This window comes from Lasioglossum baleicum, chromosome 11, assembly GCF_051020765.1.
Source record: "Lasioglossum baleicum chromosome 11, iyLasBale1, whole genome shotgun sequence".
Taxonomy (NCBI): domain Eukaryota; kingdom Metazoa; phylum Arthropoda; class Insecta; order Hymenoptera; family Halictidae; genus Lasioglossum; species Lasioglossum baleicum.
In genome coordinates, this window is record NC_134939.1 from 14,644,406 (window position 1) to 14,666,927 (window position 22,522).

The window sequence follows — 22,522 nt, forward strand, 5'->3', positions numbered from 1 at the left end:
GCTGCTGAAATGCTTTAAAAAATTCCGGGAACTTTTCAGCCACCCTGTACTTTTTAATGAACCACTGTGTGGTTCGTGTATTTATAATTAAAACAGATGTTCCTTCGCTTTGAACTCTTACTATGGTTCCTGTCAATAGTCCACGAAATTCTATTTTGTTTCAGCTGTAATTCCTGCCGGAGTGAATGTTGCGTATATCTGTACGCAAGTGAAATCTGCTGTAGACGAAGAACAAAGCAAAGCGCTGTGGGTTCCAAGAGGGCTTCCCTGACGTTTAAGGGGGGGTCCCCACAAACCACAGTGGAAATCGATTTAAATTCCACCAGGGGGCCCTTAAGCTGTACGATTATACAAAATTTTTACAAATTTATTTATTTATGGTCTCTTATTTACTTCGACAGTATACAATGTCTTCGATGCTATTTAAGAATTTGCTGCAACAATTATTTCAATTATTTCAGTTGTTTCACTCATTTCGGTTGTGATGCAATCTTATCGAAGGTTGTAATGTTGTTCCTTTTCTTTAATGTATTTTAGCGCTACGAAATCTTTTGACGTAAGTTACGTATTTTACTGAAGTTATTTGAACTTATTTGAAGATACATTTCGAATCTTTGAGTTGTTGTTTTCTACAAAATTTTGCAGAGCATACAACAGAATTCATATAAAATAAACTCTTAATATATACTTCAAAATATCATACCTCGTAATATTAATTAACAGAAATTATAAGATAATCAATTTTGTATCAATTTCACGTGACATTTTGCATTTACTTTTCATACAAAAATAAGAGAACATCAGTGCATTACTTTTTAGCATTTATTCCATTATTCATACAATAGCGCGAGTCATTTATCGATGAGAATAATCTTTGGAAACATTTCTTACCTATACACGAAGAGAATGAAACAACTCGCTGTTTTGTCATTTTGCTTCGAACCTCGATCAATCGTAATTTCCTTGCAAAGGATGCAATATTCTTTCACGAAGATGCAATGAATAGTAATTGGCTCGAGACCATAAATGAATCTGTGTGGAGTGAACGTAAAAAATCGATTGGTCGTACTGTGGCCCGCTAAACAGTTGGTGGATGAACATAAAAGTTATTAGCTAGCAAATATGGTTTAGTCAAACGCGTTTTTAGGTAGTTTTTGTTAACCTCTCAAATCATTTCGTTGTACAAAATGATTTCGCGTGATTAATATTATTGTACAGAGGATGTAATATTATATATGGAAAAGAAGTTACTTATTTGTATATAACTTCCTTACAGTATGTACGGACTATATGCACATTAATTTTTAGTTTGTTCGAATCGCTTAGATTTAAGTTGTACCCGCATTAGTCATAATGTTTTTTCGTAAAACTGTTTATATACGAATTAATTTGTAATCGATGAAAAGCAATCGGTTTGAGGGGTTAAATTGTTTCAATGTTCTGAATCGAAGGAACTAACAAACACGATAAAAGAGGAAATTATGGAATTGATAAACGACGGTTCATTTGTTACCGCCGAATTTGTAAATATCGAAAAATAAAAGATAAGTGGTTAGATGTCAGCGATATAAACTAACTTGATATTACATTACACGTAAAACAAAAGTAATACGTAATGGTGTGCATTATTGCTCTTTTATTTTTAAGATTCAAATCGTTTGATAAATTTTCACTATACGACGGTGTTTTTTAAACGAGCTTCAGATGCTCTGGGAGGTGCAGTCAGAGTATTTTTTGAGAAAAATCTATTGAAAAACGCGAATACGTACCGTTACGTGTCTACATTCAGAATTCGTTGGAGATTTTGAAATATTTTTACAAGCGTTTTGACACGTTCTTCCATTGTTATATTGCAATCCTAATTATAATATTTAAATCGTTCTTCGTCCGTTTCTGTAAACTTTTCTGATGACAATCATAATGCAAACTTTTATATTTTTTATTGTGCCTGGATGTAGATACAGATTTTATAAATAATTAGCAGACAAAAGAGGGTGCATTGTGAATGCACCAATTTACAGGCGACAAGAAAAGTCTATCTACACAAAATGCTTCGATACTTACATATATAATTCTTTCTTTTTTTTTAAAATATCTTTCCGACTTTAAAAGAGGCTTGCCCTTTTAAAAGTGGTATGGCTGGATACTGAAATATCACGTTATACAAAAAGGAAAAATAATATTTTGTTATTTACAACTGAGGAATTGTCCGTAGTTTACATAAAATTATAAGTGTCACGGGTAGAAAATATTCGAATTGGAATTGTACTTGAAGAAACTGTGAGGCAAAGGTGAAAGACAATAGACTTAATCTTGTTTCTATGATACGTGTACTAAGTTTAATTGATGCAAAGAAGCAATGTTATATTATTTCTAGATTGTGATCTCAACAGTTGAATACTCTTGATAAATGGGATTCCATTTGAAAACTGTAAATAACTGGTTAATATTATGAATATTGATCGGTAAATTGAGTACGGGTAGATAGCAATATAAAAGCAACAGTGAAACATGAGTGTTAAGACTTTCAAGATCAACTTATTAATCTTTCTCGATGCTATCTTGTTAGATTAAACACCTCTCTATATGTATACCGGAGAAGTAACAGGCATTACGAGTTTGTACAAATTTATACTGCAATGATCGACAATTTTGGAATCACGTGTGCTAATGATTATGAAAGTGACTTGTGACTCGTATATTTAACCCTTTGCACTCGGAAGTATTTTAACTCGAACATTAAACATTTCTTCGAACATTATAAATTTCGGGTACCCTCCCACCCCTATAGGATACTAGTCGAATGGTGAGGGACGCTGGTAGACACTAAGAACATGGGAGGGAAATAGTATGAGACCCATGGGTCGTCGACAACTCATTTGACCGACACGATTTGACCGACAATAACTTTCGTCGACACTATGTTTTCATAGACACGGTCAAATTGTTGACGTCTGCCGCTTTCATCGACAGTCCGTGTTTAGCGACAGGTTTGATTCGTATTTGCTAATGTTGACTAACCATTATTACCACTGTTATGTTCTAGACGCATTTAGTTGCTTGTATAATAAAAAATAAAGAGAAGCACAAAACATTTCTTCAAATAAACAAACTTTATTAATAGGTACACACAAATGAACAATTTGACCGTGTCTATGAAAACATAGTGTTGGTCAAATCATTTGTCGGTTACTGTCGGTCAAATGAGTCCCCGGCTCTGCCATTAAGAATTCTAATTCAACGTAAAGCAATATCCTTGACACTGATTCCATCCATTACATGTACACTTCGAAGTAACAATTTGCCGACTTTCAAATAATTGAATAACTTAGTATATACTCGAAACGGTGAATCTTGAAGCTCTTAATAAATATATTACAAACTTTACGAAACCATATGTGGATTGCACATTTTGTAAATTTATCGTTCCGAATAACAGTGACGCACATTTGTAGAGTGAATCGTGTAAGACTGGAATCCAAAATATCTCCGTTACTTTGAATGATGTGAACGATTTTTTTAAGATAAATACATATTTATTTCAAATATTATGATAAACAGGTTTTTTAATGGCTATACTTTCCCGCATTTTAGGATCGTCGATGTTGCTTCAAATGTAACCATAGAAGTTTTAATTCGGTTTTAATTCGAAGGTTTGATTCAGAAAGATAGTGATGACTAGACTGCGGATGTTTATGCAGTGTTCAATTTTTATAGACAAGTTTTGAGAACCTTTGTAGATCTAAAACAAATAAAAATCTTACTAAATCCTATCGAATTTTATATTCCAGCATTTTTTGAAAATTTTCGTAAGCCACAAATGCATAAAGATCCGCAGTCTAGCGATCACTTTGAAATTTTGAAAGACACGACGTAAAATCTTATTTCCAATACAATACTTGCTCGTTTAAAGCAAATATTTGTTCTCTAGATTTCTCACGGTATTAAAACGAACAGAGATATTTCAGGTTTTCATGTTATGTCAGTTAGGTGATCCACCCCGTGCATTTTTACGATAACAGCAACACAAAAGAGAATACACTGTTGAATATCTAGATATACTGTTCACATTGCAGTATATTTATTGCTGATAGCCTCTTAATGTGTGTAAAACAAGACTTCCACTATACTTACGGTGACAAGAGTCTATCTATACAGTATCGATTAGAAAAACATGTGGTTGTGATAAATCGTTAGTTATAGTAGCTTCGTGTAATTATTTTATACGCTTAAACGCCTTAAACAAATTGATGATTTGATTATAAGTTGCATAAAGTAGAGAACCGTGTTGATTTTGAAAATGTCCACTTACCTGGCTTCCGAAATTTTTTGACATTAGTCAAGACACGTACGGATCATTAATCATTTTTACAGTGCAGGTGTTCATACATTTGTACCATATTCGATCGAGTACTGCACGGTAAAATAAGTGTGAAAATAAATGTTCATATCAAAAGTATAAAGAAATCAATTTTTATTTGATGTCGAGTTCTGGATTCTTATTTCTAAAAGCTTGGTATCGTGTGAAGATCTGATAATCATGAAAGCGTTTATTACTTGTTGTTTCGCGTGATGATTATTCTGCAATTGTCTTCATTTTACTGGTGGTGTCGGTTTCACCTTTATATTCTCATAAATCATCTCCATAACATTTTCCATAGCATTCACCCGCCTCTTTCTATTCAATCATTTACGATTTATATACATAATCAATTTTCAATACTTTGTTTTTTGTTGTATTCTCGAACACGCACGCCCCTTCTCGAAACTGGTTCTAATCGGTGATATTTGCTGCTCCCTTGTCAAAGTGAAATCTAGTCTATTCACATCGTCTTCAATAAAATTCATACATGAAGAGAATGAGTTTTCTCAATTTGACTATATAAATATTGCCGTTTCACCGAATTAAAAGTGGCGAATGCCTTATTGATCGTCTTTAAAGTCTTCCAACATTTTTAATATTTTACACCGAGACAATGGCACAAGAAAATAGGTGATATTTTACCTTTGTAAATATCGGAACACATTCTGTGCCTTAATCGTTTCCCACGAAATGTCTTCTGTGTCTTCCAGGTATCATTCTTATCTCCTAAACCAGACCCGGGATTAGGATTCACTTCTCCCACGCTGTCGCTTCACGACTCCCACTACCAGTATACCGGTTCCCGCACTATTCCATATTGCCCCCACCGTGCTTTGTCTCGCGCGACTGCGAGAATGCAGCCTCCTGTGCAAAGTGATTCTGGGAACTGGGACTGCTCTTCTTTAAGATAAAATCATATGTCATAATACATCCTAACTTGCTATGTATTACCTTTTTATTTTTATGTGGATGCGGCGATGCACCTGCCAGGTGTAACTGCACTTTATTCTTTAACGCAACTCAATTTTTTGTTAAACCAATCGATCATTATATTATGGTATTAACCCAAGATCATCGAAATGTTACTACTTCACGAGATATCCAAGCTAACAAACTCTCGATACGAAGTGGGGAGAGGAGTCTGTGGCTCGCGAACCGCAAGTTGCTCAAGTCTGTCCCAATCCCCACCTCCGTTTTCATTTCCAATATTTCAACAAAGAAAGTTCGCCGAATGATAAATTTACTGCATTGTGTATTGCTCGATATCGAATTATCCAGACGAATAAGAAATCGAGCTTATAAGTGTCAACTATATCGTTCATCTAAAAGTAATTTAACGTTTGGCGAACATTCTCCGTAAATGTTCGATACCGTAAGAATTACATACAATTATACAAGTCTATTTATCCGTACAATACTCGAATTTGTTTGATATAAAAAAAAAAGAAATAAATAAAATACCAATAAATACACACGCTACAGTGATGGATATCTAGAATGTCGATATACAGGGTGTCCGGCATACAATGGACAATCGATTAGGAAATAATTCTAACTGCAGAATACAATTTTTTCATTTAACCTTCCGTTTTCGAGTAAATCGTGTTTGATGGGAATCGCCTGATGCGTCTGACCAAGGACCTGCCAATTCTACTGCTTGCTATACCAAAGCACGCGATCCCGACAGATTTCCAAACTAGTTTTTCTCGAAAAGAATGCGTCAAGCAAAAAAATGTTGTTCTGTAGTTTCGTCTCACTTTTGCGTGTGGAATTACTTCCTAATCGGTTGTCCATTGTATGCGGGACACCCTGTATTTATCTGATTCATCAGCATTTAAATATAAGTTTGATATCTACGCATGTACGACTGTGAAACACATTGATATCTTGTAACGGGTGCGACTTTGATCCTATCAGTGTCACCAGATTATGGGAAACGGTTACCCGAGGTAGTAGGGGAAGATAGAGTGGGGACGCAAATCTTGATATGCCGACACTGGATCTTATAAATAGCCATTGCTAGTCTTCTTTGCATCAATTCGAAAATGTTCCAATATCCGAAGTACCATTAAGATAAGATCGACAGTTTCGTCTTTCACTTTTGCATGTAATCGCGTTTTGTAACCCAGAACTTTAGTTTTTTAATGAGACAATATTTAGGCGTAAGTTACAAGCGAGACCAAAAATTAAAGGGATACTGTGCTAATTCATAAGGATTTATGATTAAATTTATTCGCATCGTTTAGCGTTGACAACGCGCTTAACAGAAAAATGTTTGTAGATATATACTTTTTGATAAAAAGCGAAATGTCATCGGTACGAATTTCGCGCTAGTGAAAAGCTAGAAAGTGAAAGGGGGAATCGTAAAAACTGCATTATTATTCAAAAGAGCCGAGCACTTGGCGAATTTCTAAACAAGGGATTATTGCGTTTCGAGACCGTTATGATGAATACATAATAGTAAAAGCGGATGCCGACAATCTAGGAATAAAATGAGGAAAAACGGAATTTACTAATGAACTAATATAATATGTAATATTTTCAGGAAAGGATATTTAATTTTTATTCTTTTAATAAATACAAGAGATATGAGTAATATATGTACACACATGCATGTGAATATCTGACGTGATACATGCGTAGGGTGAGATACGCAAATTATATTATTTCTGTTGATATTAACGAATTACGCGTATTATAATTTTCTTTCGCATTTTCATTTTGATTACGTTGTTTCGGGATCGTCGAAAATAATTTTTTGTTTAGAATACCTACCGACGATTAAGAAACTGGTTAAAATGTTTAAGAATGGCTCCATACATTTTTATGTAAAACGGATAAACTATGTTTAAAACAGTATCATCAATTTTTGTTCATACATGTATGTGTTAATAATGGAAAAGTAATTTTTACATGATAAAGAGGAATGTCCAGAGCTCTTATTCGAAGATTGCGACAATTGTGAGTTACGACATGAATCATTCATAAAAAACTCGTGTCAAAATTTCTGTTACGGCACCCCCGGACTCGTCTTAAATAATTGGAAAGAAATCTGTGCAAAGTTTGAGCTCAAAGAAATGAACACATTTCTCGCTAGTATTTATTGATAAACGATAATGAAACCACGCTTCAATTCTCAAATTTCAGAGAAAATTTTTGGATGTTGGTCCGACGTTTCTCTCAATTTTTTCGGAAACCGTTTATAGATACATGTGAAAGACTTCGATTCAGGTCCTGCAGTGTGCTAAAAAGACTAATATAATTTACAATTCTACCATGTCGATGTCTGTCTAGTCGTCAATGGCAATTATTTTGGTTATCTTCTTAAAAAGTATTATTTCGAATAGGAATTTTTGTATCCGAAGTGTAAGAGGTTTATAAGAAATTGTTTCAATATGCAGAATATGTTTGTAAACTTTGTAACGCCGTGTCTCACCTTACACAGACACTATGTATAACGTATCAGATTCTTACAGATCATTAAAGCACGCGTCCTTCATACGTACATAATATATACAATTGTGTATAATACCACATAATTTCGAAGCGCGAGAAGCTGTCGATGCCTTCGTCGGACATAATTTTTACGAGAGACTCGAGAAACATAGTTAAGATAGGTCGAGGGCGAAGCGAAACGCCGAAAACGGAGAAACAAACATTTGAAAAAATGGTGGACGGAAAGAGTAAGTTTCAATCACAACACTGTGATACTTATGCGTATTACTATTTCGATGACATACATATCAGTTTCACGGTCCTTCTACATATCTATTATTACATATACAGTAAAGCCTTGATCTAAGAAAACGGAAACCGTAGGATCTACGGAAAACAAAGATCCCCTCCAGTACGGGGCATTCCCCGCGAGGGGCCAAGGAGTTCAAACTGCATCAGTCGCCGAGCATTAACAATTACAAAACTTCTTTATTTTTCCTTATTTCTTAATGGGACATTCGCCAACTTACTTGTGACATTTTTCTGATCACAACCACACTAAACACGATTTAATTTGAACTGTATTTAGTGGTTTAATTGACGCCGTGTAGTGCGCCTACGACCGCGTTGTCCTTTACTATGTTTTTCTTAGATCAAGGCTTTGCTGTACATACCATACATGCATACATATACATACATACATACATAACTTGAGTACGAAATTCATATTTTGGGCAATATTTATATATATGTATACATAAATGTTATATATATATACATATATGTATATTTAACTACGCACTTTTACTATTTTTCGTAAGCACATAGTCTTCAACCATTCAATACCCATAAAACAATATACGTAACATATGTATGCGTGTGCAACAAATACGTAAAAAGCCAAGGGCGTGTAATATTTTCAGAAAATTTGCAATGACGATGAAATTTCGAGTAGAAATGCTCAACTCATTGACACAAACGATTCATCTCATATATTATACAATAGCGTTGACGTTTAGTGGCATTGTTATGACCCTTCATTTTTATTCAACTAAATAAATACGAAAAACTTTAAGAACCAAGACGATAGCGTGGTTTATTTGTGATAATGATGGCGCAGCTCGAGAAGTGAGAATGTTTTGTAAACACATTTATCGATTATTTTGTTTTGCTGCAGAGTAAACAAGAGGTGTTTCAGGATTATAGGTATAAAATTAACGAAGTAATGTTTTTCTTTAAATTGTTTCCTGTTCCTTACTGGTTGCAAGAGCCAGAATAAAAGTTACAACTCGACTGCGGATCTTTATGCATTTCTAGCATAATTGAGTAGATCCATGAAATTTAAAATTGTTGGAAAACTTTAAAAATTGAACATGTCAATTTTTATTTTGCATAAAGATCCGCAGTCTAGAAAAAATATTTAATTAAGTATTTATGTATATAATATATACTAAATGATTAAAATTAATTTGATAACTTAATAGATGGATCTTATTGAAAACGATGCCGTCTCTACATTCTTTATATGTATCCGCCTACGCTCACAGAATTTCATCACTCTATAAGTTGTCGAAATATTTTATTATTTGCCAATTACTATATTTAATTTTAAAAGGTAAACTGTTTCAGAAAACAGAATCGTATTTCGATTACAGCCGCATTTTCACGAGCTTTGAAATGATTTAATACTTACAGTCTTGAAACGTCTTGTATTATTTCATTGAATTAATTAGAATTGTATTATTATACACTGCGAAACTTTATGCAAATTAACATTTGTGCAGACGAATTTAACGGAGCAAGAATTACAGTAAAATTTTATTTATTTCATTAATGAATTCTGTGAATGAGGTGCATAAAATGAAACTGTATTATACTTTAAAAATAATTTTGTATTGCATAAGTTCTTGGAAATTTCGTATATTGTAAGTGCATAAAGATTCTTATTGTTAGTTCCAAATATTGTCAACCGAGCTTTCGGAACACCGGTTTTGTAAATAATTTATTAGGTACACAATTGAAAAGTTCATATACTTTGAGTTGCACTTTCATTACTAGACAGCGAATCTTTATGCAAAATAAAAATTTTCCACCTGGATTGCAACAAACTGGAGTGACATAGAAATTTATTTTCTTTCAAAATATGTTTATTTAATAGGTTGAAAATAATATAACAGCGTCTCTAAATTTTTCTAATGTTTTTTCTGTGTTTTAATTACACCTACTGATTTTTATCAGAAATGCATAAAGTCCGCTGTCTATTCATTACCAACCGATTAACAACAGCAATGTCGATTAAAGATCATATTAATAGAACAGTGAAAATTTGTTTATTGATCTCAAGTGTTTTCTCCATCACAATCAGCAATACGTAGGGCATTTTAGATGTAAAAGCGTGTAGTGATTTCTATATACAGTGTATCACCGTTATTTGACAAACTTTTCTATAGTTATTTCGCGAAAAGTTACTCTCCCTTCTTTTCACCGATCTTTATTCCTCTGTAAACGCGCGCGATAAGTACATAATTTGTTAATGAAAATTTCAGTTTTCATGTTGCACCTCTTGGTAATAGTTCCACACACATATTACAATTATCATACAAAGAATCATAGTAAATAAAATTTCTCAATTTATATTGCACAATAAATCTTGTCATTTATGAACTCTACTACTCACAGCAGAAAGCTGTGTGTATATACATTCAATTAAAACTATTGTGGCCATTTTTGAAAATTGGAAATGGAAAAGTTTGTGTTTGTATATTAACGAAACAGAATAGAAATAAAATAATTTACGACTTTTGAAGAAGACGTTTAAAAAAAGATTAGTAAATAAAATAATTCTGCATGGAAATATGCAAATAATAGCTTTTAAGGGGTGGACTCTTTTCTATGATTGCAAGTACGGGATGCGCCCTCTCATTTCTCGATAATGCATGCGATGGGGGTTTTCAGTAGTCAAAAGCGTTAGATAAAAGATCAATCTAGGCCGCGGTCGCCCTCAGAAGTCCTACTTTTACGTTTACGAGGCGTAATTTGCATTATTGGGCTGCAATTTTATCAAAATAGCTACCGTTACTCGAATTATTCGAATTATTAATATTCGGACGCTCTAAAAAAGACGATAACTTTCTTAATATTGTACTATACGCAGCGCCCGCTCTAGCGTTTACATCGCCCCGGACAAAAAGACAAATTGCCGCCCCTTAGAATATACATATTTTAAATAAAGGTACATACTTTTTATTTTCAATAAAAATCAAATCATTTTATTTAAATTTTAATAACAGCAAATTTTATATTAATTGGGTATTTAACACATCAATATTTTTCAAATATTGTACAAAATGACGCCCCTAAATTTTGGCGCCCCGGACAAATGCCGGGGTTGCCCGCCCCTAGAGCGGGCCCTGACTATACGGTTTGAACTTCTTTGCGAAGCTAGAGCAATTAGTTTACTATAGGATGTGAAAAGAAATTTTTTCAAAAATTGCAATTGATCGGAATTGTAGAAAAAAGATAGTAAAAGTTGCATTTTAAAACTTTTTTATGTGGGCCTATATTGAACATTTAAAAAATACATTTTGTAGATTTGTGTGAATTAAACATATTCTAAAAGTTTCGTAAAAATTGGTCGACGTTGCAATGAGCTACAAACGCGTTCAAGGATGGTAAAAATTCTTACATCTTTCAATGCCTGTCATTTTTTCCCGCATCAACCGATTTCGATGAAACTTTCACAGCGCATATAATTGACACAGACCTACAAAACGTACTTTTTAAATTTTCAGTATAGGGGCCCACGTAAAAAGGTTTTAAAATGCAACTTTTAGTATTTTTTCTACAATTACTTACGTATAATTAATACGTGCAAGGGCGCGTCAATGACGTCGAAATGTGACGTCAGCGGGAAAAATATTGTCATTCGTGAATTGACAGCCTTGTCTCACGCAGATTTGGAATTTGGAGTAGAAGTGCAGAGTGCTAAGTGCAGAGCAGTGTTCCGATATCGCGCACCGTTTTTCGTACGATGGATGGCCGCTGGAGGCGCTGCGCGGAAAAAACTGTAACGTATCTATGATGACGAGTTAGTGGAGCCCTGCGCCCTGCGCCTTGAGACAGTTATATTGGCGCGGAAGTACCGAAACAATCTGTTCCGGACATAAAAACTTCAGGACGTGTCCTACAAGTTACAAAATATACACAAATGCACATGTTATATATTCATTTTCCAGAATCAAATCATACAAATCTTCTCAAATTCTGCGGCGTGCTCAAGGTACCCAATTTTATCGAGAAGCTTACGTTATTGAGGCTGCAAGCGCCACTAGCGGCCATCCATCGTACGAAAAACGGTGCGCGATATCGGAAATCGGAACACTGGTGCAGAAGTGCAGAGTGCAGCAGAGTGCAGGTGCAGGCGTTTGCAACCAGTGATACGATATTGGCCAGGTTTTTCCACGCATGCACGATCAAAACAATAACGCATCTATATTACATGAGGAAAGGTTAGTGGAGGCCTCAGACCCTTACATACAACTTATATGTATTTACTCGCGACAGGCGAAGCGCGACCTTTCTCCATGGCAACGGCGCTGAACGGCGCTTAGAAAGATACAGTAGACGTTATGGTCGGGACGGTTTTGCCCAGTTTTGCCTCAATTGAGGTAAATGTGCTATGTCCTCAGCACTTGAGCACTGGCTGAGCCTTGAATCATCGAAACAACCTTTACAGTCAAGCTCACACCCAAACCAAGTTCACTTTTTTTTTCACATCACTCGTTACCAAATCAATTTTCTCATATCCGTCTTCCTTATATCATATATCTGTTTTGTTATAATCATGGATAGTCCAACAACTTCTAAGCGTCCTTCACAATATTCAGCCATATATTTTAAAGCTTCGTGGGAAGAAGATTATTTCTTTATCGAATTCGGCGACGCTGCGAAGTGCTTATTGTGTCGAAGACAATTAAACCAACTGAAGAAATATAATGTGCAAAGACATTACAAAACGTACCACGAGATGGATCATATTTCATTTACTCCGGAGCAGAGGAGAGAAAAGATCCAAGCTCTGAAAGTACAACTACTAGAAGAAGAAGAACAAGAAGAAGATGATGTACCTAAGGTACTTTAATCATGAATGATTTATTAATAAGGAAGTTACGAGGCAACGATCAAATTATTATGGACACTTCAAATATTACTACTTGTTTGATATTTAGTAACATATGGAATTAACATTATGCTCACGTTAACACTTCTTTTATTGCGTAACATATTGTTATGGTTTTCTTTTATTTTTAAAGAGTCGGTTCTACTTTCGAGTAATTTGAATAAACCGATAAAAGACAATGAGAAATGAAGTACTGTTTCAAGTGTGCTATCAATTTATGATCAATTTATATTTTTGTCGATACATCGAAGCTGCTAGGAGCTACTTTTTGTGCCGAAGGAGAAGAAAATAGTAGTCATTCATTAAAAACATTTAAATGAGAGTATTTTTTAGTTTAATCATTACTATAAGGAGTAATGTATTTAGAAATATACTATATTATTTTCATAATATTCATAGAGATTTTGTGCTATTTTTTTTCATCTGTTCATAATAATTTCATCACCCACTGCAATTCTCTAGTAGCATTTATGGTTGATATTTTCTTGGGCCTATGTTGCGGTATTGATTGGCCAACTGATAGAAATGTTGCCTTTTTATGCAGTTCGGCCAACAATCATATCCAACGTAGGGCCTACATCACTATAATACAGTATTTTTACTAAAGTACTTTACTAAAGCATTTTATTTTTATATCTGAGACATTCTGAGATACCAAGTTTATCCATAGAACGTATCTATTATGTACATACAGTGTGTGTGTGGATTCAGTGTCTTATAATTGACAAATATAATATAATTGATAAATATCCGCAGTCTAATAATCATAGTGTAATTTATTTGAATAGTGTTTATTTTTACCTTTCTTTTAAGGAACGAAACGCGACAATGCACGAAAAAATATTAGAAGCAAGCTACAAAATAGCTTATGAAATTGGAAAGACGTCGTTACCACTTCACGTAGGAGACTTGATCAAAAACAGTATGACGATAGCTGCGCAGAGTCTGTTTCCGAACGAAATAAACAAAATATCAGCACTTGGTCTTTCAATACCCAATGTCGCTAGACGCGTGAGAGAAATTTCGGAAAACATTACGGACCAATTGTGTATCGCAATACAAAATTTCATAGCTTTCTCGTTGGCTATAGACAAGACCACGGACATAACCGGATCACCTCAATTAGCGATTTTTATTCGTGGCGTTGATGCAAAATTAAATGTCGTTGAGGAGTTGCTCGAATTTTCCGAAATGAGAGGAACAACAGCAGAGGATGTTCTCTCATATGTGGAGGAGATTATTATAGAATATGAACTAGATTGGCATAATCTTGTGTCAGTTGCCACTGATGGAACACCATTCATGGTGGGCCGAACTACTGGATTTATAAATCTTTTGAAACAAAAGCTACATCAGTTGCCGATCCCACATAGTATACTTTCGGTACAGTCTATACTGCACTGTGAGAACTTATGCGCGATAAACAGAAGATTATACGCAGTTATGTCAGATATAGCGCGCGTCATTAATTTTGTCCGTAGATGTGAATTAAAGCAAACGCAATTACGACGCTTTCTGCAAGAATTAGACAGCGACTATGGCGAACTACCTAATCACACAGACATACGTTGGCTTAGCCGAGGAAAAGCTCTCGATGGATTTTTTAATCTTCGGGAAGAGATACGAAAATTTATGGATTCGGCAGGTAGTCCAGTACCTGAACTAGCAGATCCAAATTGGGTGAAAGATTTAGCTTTTCTTTCCGACTTAGTGGACCATCTAAATATTTTTAATGCGAAATTGCAAGCGAGAAATAAAACCATAATAGATTTGTTCGATACGGTGCGCGCATTTAAAATGAGGCTTGGTCTCTGGATCAAACATTTAGAATCAGGCCAACATTTCGATTTTCCTAAGCTAAAATCAGTTTCTAGCGACAACACTTACGAACATTACCTGAGAGTACTACAAAATCTGTCCGATCAATTTTCCGAACGCTTTGCAGACATAACTACCCTAGAGTCCAGTTTTGATATCATTACTTCTCCGTTTACCGCCAATTACAATACAGTTTCTCCACACTTGCGCACTGAACTGGTCGATTTAAGATGCGATAGAGTTTTACAATTTCAATTCGAGAAACATTTCAGTAACCTACCAGAATTTTACAAAACTCTGCCGCAAGAAAAATATCCGCAGTTACACAAGAGTGCTGCACAAATTATATCCATTTTTGGGTCGACGTATTTGTGCGATCAATTATTTTCTATTTTGAAGCGTATAAAATCAACAAATAGATTTTCGGGGACCAATCGAAATACAAGATCTGTGCTAATATTAAATACATGTCAATCATTCGTTCCGAATTTCAACAGATTGCTTGCTAGAAAAGAAAGAGAGAAATGCGAGCGAAATGACAGTTCCGACTAATGCCAACGTCACTGATCGATTTATGAAAAATCATAAGCCTTACCCCCGTTCCGTCCCGAGTCTCTTCTTTCCAGACGCGATTGGTAGTTACATACGAAGTTAGTGTGAGGCAATTATAAAATTGATTGACAAAACTTGTTTCTGTATAAGGTTTTTGGTATAAAAACATATGATCGGAGTTATTATACATATTTTCTTATAAGTAAATAATTACGTTCGGATAGGCACTATTGTCGTGTTGTAACAATGTCATAACTAGACTCCGGATCTTCATGCAAAATAAAAGGTTTGTGCATCAATTGTAAGGCACAGGAGCTGAATAGAAATTTATATATTTCACTAATAATTATAATATAGTGAACATAATACATCAATAAATCTTTTCACTGTTTTAAATCGCGCCTATTCATTTTCGTCACAAACGCATGAGATCCGGAATCTAGTCATAACAATATTACATACATATGTATATATTATTATTAAAACAAAAATGATTTCTTTATCAATCGATTGATACATATAATGTAAACGTAAACCATTAAGCGTTCAGAATAAACAATATCAAGTGGTACATCAAATTTATTTGACACGATTAACACTAAATGTAACAAAAATATGGCTTACGTCGTTTTATTCACGAGCCTTTATGATTACATGTTGCGAATGCTCCTCTTTAAACGTATGAGATACAATGTATCTTAAACAACAGAAAAAAATTAATTCGAATATTGATCAATTCTTCTGGGACTAAAAAATACGATGTTATAATTTACAGACATTAAATAATTTAATCTTCATATAACCTAGTTTCTTAATTCTTTTGTATTTCGTGTTTTTTTCGACAGTACCGATTAATTTTTCATCGGCATAATCTAAGGAGATTTGTTTTTTATAGGAAGGGACATCGATAAAACGAAAGTGACGAGTGGACTGCGGATCTTTATGCATTTAGAGCTTCCGAAAGTTTTCAAAAAAGGGTAGAATATGAAATTTGACAGAATTTAGTACGATTTTAATTTATTTCAGATGTGCAAAGGTTACTACCACCGGAAATAAGATTCTATTTTATTCCACTTTCTCAAAATTCGTCTACAAAAATTGCAAATTGCATAAACGTCCGCAGTCTTAACGTGAAACCGTTACTTTCATTATGTTCAAACTTCTTATTATAAAGTATGTGTTTAGTTTTATCCTCCGTGAATAAATATATTAAACTCCAACCTAACCCAGACATTTCAGAATTGAGAGGTGTATGTGTATATCCACTAAATAAACTAACACAAAGACTGGAGCTAGATCCGCAGTCTAGTAATAAATACTTGATATATTTAATGGAATAGTCAATCGAACGAATGCGTTTGCGAAAATTTCTCTGAGATTTAAACACCGTTATATACATACCATGAGCGTCTCGTTTCTTACGAGTAATTATCTCGCGGCGGTCGTACTTTGATTCGCTGTTTCTGTGTACGAGGAGATCGAGACGTTACTCGAAATTCGAGTGGCAAGTCGTAACATCGACAAACGCAACAACTGGGAAACTTGAACCAATCGCTGAAGATACCACGGCATTCGTTGTGAGGGTCGTAAGCCAACAATCGATGGAGCCTGTACTGCTGCTCACACTTGCATCCGTCTCTGCAGTACATCTGCTTGTTCTCGTGTCTTTTACCAAACAAAATTATATTTAATCATCGATGAAATGCCCTGACAAGGCTGAAAATCGGCGACTTTGATAAAACTTTCAGTATATGCATACATGTTACCGAAATCTACAAAACGCATTTTTTAAATTATAGTTACAGGCTCAGATAAAAAAGTTGACAATACATCATTTTTTAAATTTTGTACGATTCCTACCAATTGCGATCTGAACAAAATTTTCGTTTACTCATTCTCTAGCAAACTAGTCGGTCTAACAATTTAGAAAAATTCAAGTCCTTTGGAACAATTTTAAAAATGTTATGCAATTTTTAAGAGTGTGCTCTTAATATTGTCTCCGACTGTATATATTAGAGTGGACCTTATTTAAATTGTCCAGTGTTGTGAAGTACAACATTTTTTAGACATCCTACACATCATTTTGAGGTACAAAGCTAATGTTCAAGGTTCTATCTTCAGTCCTGTAGATTTTGTTGGTAATAGTTTTATAAAAAAAAAAATTAAAACAAAGAGATTTTAATTTGTAAAAGCAACTATTCACTCCGTGCAATAGCGGCCTTATTTTATAGAAAAGGAGAGTAAATTATGGATTTAATAATATGATTTTTTTTAATAAAGTGCAATTAAGTTGGGTAAACGTTCACAGAAAGGAAGTTAGTTCTCTCGGACCCTAAAACGGAGCGACGCGATAGTAAATAACATGTATAAAGAAAAGTTGTTCGAAATGATAACACCATTTCAAGCTCCTCAAAATCGATGCTGGCTCCTGTTGTGTCCAGGAACAAATAAACTATGTATTTTATAAAAATGAAAATAACACTCTTACTTTTTTCAACAACACAATGCTCTTTCAGGCGAGTGATGAATCAACATTGATACTTACGTGCATTTTTCCCAGTGAACGTACTGCTCGAAGGGATACAAATTCAGAAGTGCCAATAGTTCTCCTCTTGTATTATTCGCCCAAAATGGCGCAACGACTTCTTCCTTTACGGGGCAAGCATTTCTAGAACATATATAAGCATTTCATTGTAATATGCAATCTACACAACCTAAGTAGCTTGCAACAAATTGAAAAATGGGCAAAAAAGCTCGGTCACTAGAGTCAGCAGAGAAAGTTTCAAAAATCACAAAAATCGGCGGCCCCACAGATGAAACCTCTCCTTGTTAGTAAGTGTTCACCCGGCGATTACGTTCTAAAATTTTCTGGAAATGTATCATTTACACTCCGCGACAAAACGATAAGACACCTCTAGATTTCTATTGTTTCTCCATACTAAACAGAGGATACTCTATACAGATGTATACAATACAAAATCTTTGTACACATCATTGGTATTGAGAAACATTAGGAATCTAGAGGGGTCTTATCGTTTTGTCGCGAAGTGTAACATATGTACATATACTGTATCTTATTAATTACGCAGAACACGATAATGTTGCAAGAGCGTCAAACAAAAGTGAAATGCCCTCAGAGAATGCATAACCGATGCAGATGATATCAGCGTTACTTACATGCCTCTCAGCTTCAGAACCGGTTGCTCCTGTTGTTCTTTTGCCGCGACATCCTGATAAAGCTGGCCTTTCATGAAAGAAGCTTCCGGCTTATCCGCAGGTCGGTAGTCTGGTCGCGGTCGAAACTCCTGTTGCTCGTTCGAACTGGTAGTTTCTTGAACGGTCGTTTCTTTTGGCGTAGCAAACAGGTCTCCGTTGGAATCAAGTTCGTCTGGCAGTTCCGTAGTGCCGGGCAAGTTGAATAGCGAAGTTTCCTCAAAATTCGTCGGGGATAACTCGACAACTTCGACAACCTGTGCCGGCTCTTCCTCAGCCTTGTCCGTTTGCTCGGAGATTTCATTGATACTAAAATTCTGTTCTTTCACGACCTGCGTTGTAACCGTTGCTGCCACCATCTCCTCTGTCGTGTTCTCCTTTTTATCTTCATTCGCGCTGGTCGTCGAAGTCGTTGTCGAAGAGGCCGATTTAGTGGTTGATGGTTCGTGAGTGGTAGAAACGGTTGTTGATGTCGCGGGTATAGAAGATAGTGGATCAACGGTAGATGAAGCGGTGGCAGTTGACGACGATACGGTTGTCGAAGTCGAAATCGTAGATTTTTCGGTCGGACGGAAATGGGGTCTTGTATACTCGCTCAATTTTGGAAATTTGTTTAGTCGCTTCGCCGCATTGTTGTTGAACGATCTACTCGTAAAGTCCCGTCCTTCGTACTCGTCACCGTTTACCCCTGAACGATCTTCATCCTCGAAGAACTCGTACGCGTGCGTATACTGGTATTTCCTAAAAATTTGTTTGCTATTATGCATTTATAAGTACAGTGCGAACGACTCGACCTTTCGCACTTTTTATAATTGGGTTTAGTGCTGCAACTACAGTGCTAATTAAGGAGCAGTAGTTGCAGCATTATCGGTAAGCATTCGGTTTTATTTGTCGAGGCTTCCAGGTAAACCATGTCGTTAGACCATGAACATTATAAAAATTGTTCAAACTTTTGTATTATTTGGGAAATATTTCAAGTACAATTGTAATGCTTTAAAAAACAGTATACGAAGCGAAAGTTTATAACAATAATTTAATTTTCCGTACATTTTTAAGATCACTGATATTTTCTGTACGTAAATACATATTTTTCCCTTCTGCATCGTATAATTAACCAGAAATAAACAATTTAAAACTAGTACTACTAGTAAAACTAGTACTGGGTGATATATGTAAACTTACTCTTCCGTACCCGTTATTACACATTACACATACGAATTACACGCACAAACATTTCACGCTTACCTGTGATCATCTGTGACATGATTGTCGTAATCATCGTATTTCAATTCTATGTCGTTTTTCTCGAACTCTGCTCTTAACACATTAAAATGTCTTTCATCTCCGTACATACGTCTCATTAACCCCTGATTCTCTTGCACGAAACGCCGAACAGCATGCCTGAAACAAAGCAAATGTATGGATTTCATTAACAATAAAATTGTTTAGCACCTATGGCTATTCTCTCCGTTGTAGTGGACACTTTCTTCAAAATTACGTATCACAGAAATTAATACTGTCTTTTTCTACTTTACATTAACGAATTCGGTGTTTTTCAAATTGACTTTTTGGGAATTATGAGAGGTTGTGATCGTGTAAAGTAAATACAATTGTATTTAAGAAAGAAAGATACAAATGTAATAATGTATAGCCTCGTATATTAAAGGTCATCTTTATTTTTTAAAATGCAATTACCTACTTTTTGTATCGTAAGTTAATACAATAATAAAAAATTGTGAGTGAAAATGTATTGATGTTCATATATTCTAAATCTAATAATTAACGAGATTACTCTTTGTAGTTCCGACCAATTGCAATTTCTTCAAAACTTTTTTTTCATGTTTTATAGTAAATTGATTGCCCTAACTTATCAAAAAAATCCAATATTATTATTATCGTGATTCGCTGTTTGTAGAGTGTGTATTGTGCATTTAAACCTAAACACTATACTTGATGACCCAAGTTTGAGCTTATGATACATAAATATTAAAAGTATACAACCTTACTGACCTATATTTTTAACATTATCGATTAATTTTATAAATATAACATTATCAACAGTTTGTATGTTATCATCTAACGAAATGACATTATATAAAAAATTGACCAATTGTTGTTCTTTTTCTATACAATTTTTAAACAGATTGTTGTTTGTGGATTGAAATGATTAAAAAGCTATTTCCTATGGCCTATATACCTAGACTGCAGATGTTTATACAAATACATACATTTGGAGACGAAACCACAAAAACTACAATTAAAAAGGAATTACTTTTTCCGCGATGAAGCAACTATTGGGTAATAAATAAAATGAAGTCTTTGGTTCAATTAACTTGGAGTTTTTATTCATGTTTTTTGCTTGTACACGGTCTACAAACGTATAAAATCCGCAGTCTAGTTACAACAAGCATGACAGTAACGATAATATGTATAACTGCATGGAGCACAAAATCTTAATATACAAATATTAAATGTAAATTTTATGTATGCACGTAACCAATATTCGTAACGGTTCACCTAAAAACTTAATTAGTCCAGTAAAATTATGTCACAAAGTAATATTAATATAGTTAGTGTTAAAAAAATGCTGTAATTCTGCATTTTTTTAAACACACTTGTAAAAAGAAATTTCTTTAAGTTTTCGAGGTTCACGCGAGAAAGTATTCGTCCAAAAAAAATTCCAATAGCCAACAATGTTCCCCCCAAAAGATTAAGAAAACAGTAAACGAATAAAAAAACATTTGGTATTTCAGTTTTTAAAAACTCGTAGATTATTATAATTTTTTAATTATACCACTGCAATTATTTCTTATCAAGTTGTAATCATATTTTGAAAAATTAGAAGTTTCAAAATTCTCGATGATAATTTGTTAACCTTGTAGAAACCGATGTTTTAAAAATTTCAAAATCTTTGAAAGCCTTGGCTATCAGTTCTAAATTGGTAAAATATTTAAAAATACGATATATTCTTAAAATTGCGGAGAGTGTCTACGTTTTTCATATTTACATCTCAATTATAGTAAAATAAATTAGTTGTGGTACCAAGGATATGCACTGCCAGGTACTGTACACCAGTTTTGTCGTCGGAAATCACAGGGCAGATTTGTAAATCTGGCACGTGCGGAACGTGAATACGGTTTACTGCATGCTGACGATGCATCATATCCAAAAGTACTTGGGCCACCACTTCCTTGACATTGCACGAGCTGATATATGATCACCTGTGAAATCATACATTTCGATTAGTGTAACATTTATAGTATTTTGATTAGGTTTTCAAGATTAGATTATTTTCAAAAATAACTGCATCAAATAAAATATTTTATTTTCAAAGTTGTATACATACTTTAAAATAAATAGGATTATATTTACTATTTACTATTTAAAATACTATTTTCCCCAGCTCTGGTTGTAAACCTTTCGATCCTGATGGAACATATACAGGGCGCCCTACTAATTCTGTTACCAATTACAAGGCGATATACAAAGGATAAAACTACTTGGTCCGAGGAGACACATTATTGTGGGACTAATGATATTTCATCATGGTCATCGATGTCTTTTTACATGTGCAACTACATATTTTTATTACTTCATAGTAATCACGTCATCGTGATTGTCCAAATCAAGACGAAACTAATGACCTACAATGTCATGACCTTCGCATGGCCCTGAATGGCAAAAATTTAGAAATTTTTCGGAGTTGGGAGGATAGCAGAGAGATTTGCGAAGAGTTTATTATAATAAATGCTAAAAGTATTATAATACGACTTCTTTTTACACCGACTTTTTACAGCGACTGTACTCGTGCATAGTTTAAGAAAATATCATATATGTAAGGTTCGAGGCATTAAAATACATTTGGATATTAAAGTATCAAGTTAGTGAATAATTATTTGTCATAGGTACAAGAAATAGAGGATAGTTAGAGTTAACTTCTTTTAGTCTAAGAAACAGTTTAA

General features: G+C 34.4%; 3 protein-coding genes across 9 annotated transcripts in view; 2 read left to right on the forward strand and 1 right to left on the reverse strand.

Moving 5' to 3' along the window:
- The window catches only part of Dlg5 (MAGUK family member discs large 5), a 19,543-nt gene extending 10,264 nt beyond the window's left edge, over positions 1 to 9,279 (forward strand). For all 6 annotated transcript variants that reach the window (XM_076433527.1, XM_076433533.1, XM_076433531.1 and 3 more), the window contains one exon: positions 165 to 9,279. In XM_076433527.1, coding sequence (XP_076289642.1) covers positions 165 to 271 — 107 coding nt within the window. In that variant the 3' untranslated portion in view covers positions 272 to 9,279. The remainder of the gene's footprint in view (positions 1 to 164) is intronic.
- The window catches only part of Spz4 (Spaetzle domain-containing protein 4), a 20,368-nt gene continuing 3,654 nt past the window's right edge, over positions 5,809 to 22,522 (reverse strand). For both annotated transcript variants that reach the window (XM_076433542.1, XM_076433541.1), the window contains exons 2-6: positions 21,603 to 21,781; positions 19,806 to 19,961; positions 18,525 to 19,301; positions 17,893 to 18,015; positions 5,809 to 17,012 (exon numbers count right to left, since the gene is read on the reverse strand). In XM_076433542.1, coding sequence (XP_076289657.1) covers positions 16,766 to 17,012; positions 17,893 to 18,015; positions 18,525 to 19,301; positions 19,806 to 19,961; positions 21,603 to 21,781 — 1,482 coding nt within the window. In that variant the 3' untranslated portion in view covers positions 5,809 to 16,765. The remainder of the gene's footprint in view (positions 17,013 to 17,892; positions 18,016 to 18,524; positions 19,302 to 19,805; positions 19,962 to 21,602; positions 21,782 to 22,522) is intronic.
- Positions 10,187 to 21,655, forward strand: LOC143213567 (general transcription factor II-I repeat domain-containing protein 2-like). The gene is made up of 2 exons (XM_076433540.1): positions 10,187 to 12,929; positions 13,791 to 21,655. The coding sequence occupies exons 1-2, from the start codon at positions 12,477 to 12,479 to the stop codon at positions 15,345 to 15,347; spliced, it is 2,010 nt and encodes a 669-aa protein (XP_076289655.1). The 5' UTR covers positions 10,187 to 12,476; the 3' UTR covers positions 15,348 to 21,655.

What these genes read in the sequence shown, in the direction of transcription:
- LOC143213567 (XM_076433540.1), top strand. Translation starts at nt 12,477, where the DNA reads ATGTCCTCAGCACTTGAGCACTGGCTGAGCCTTGAATCATCGAAACAA. An exon ending in AAGAAGATGATGTACCTAAG is followed by an intron (nt 12,930 to 13,790) that starts GTACTTTAATCA and finishes CTTTCTTTTAAG; the next exon opens with GAACGAAACGCGACAATGCA.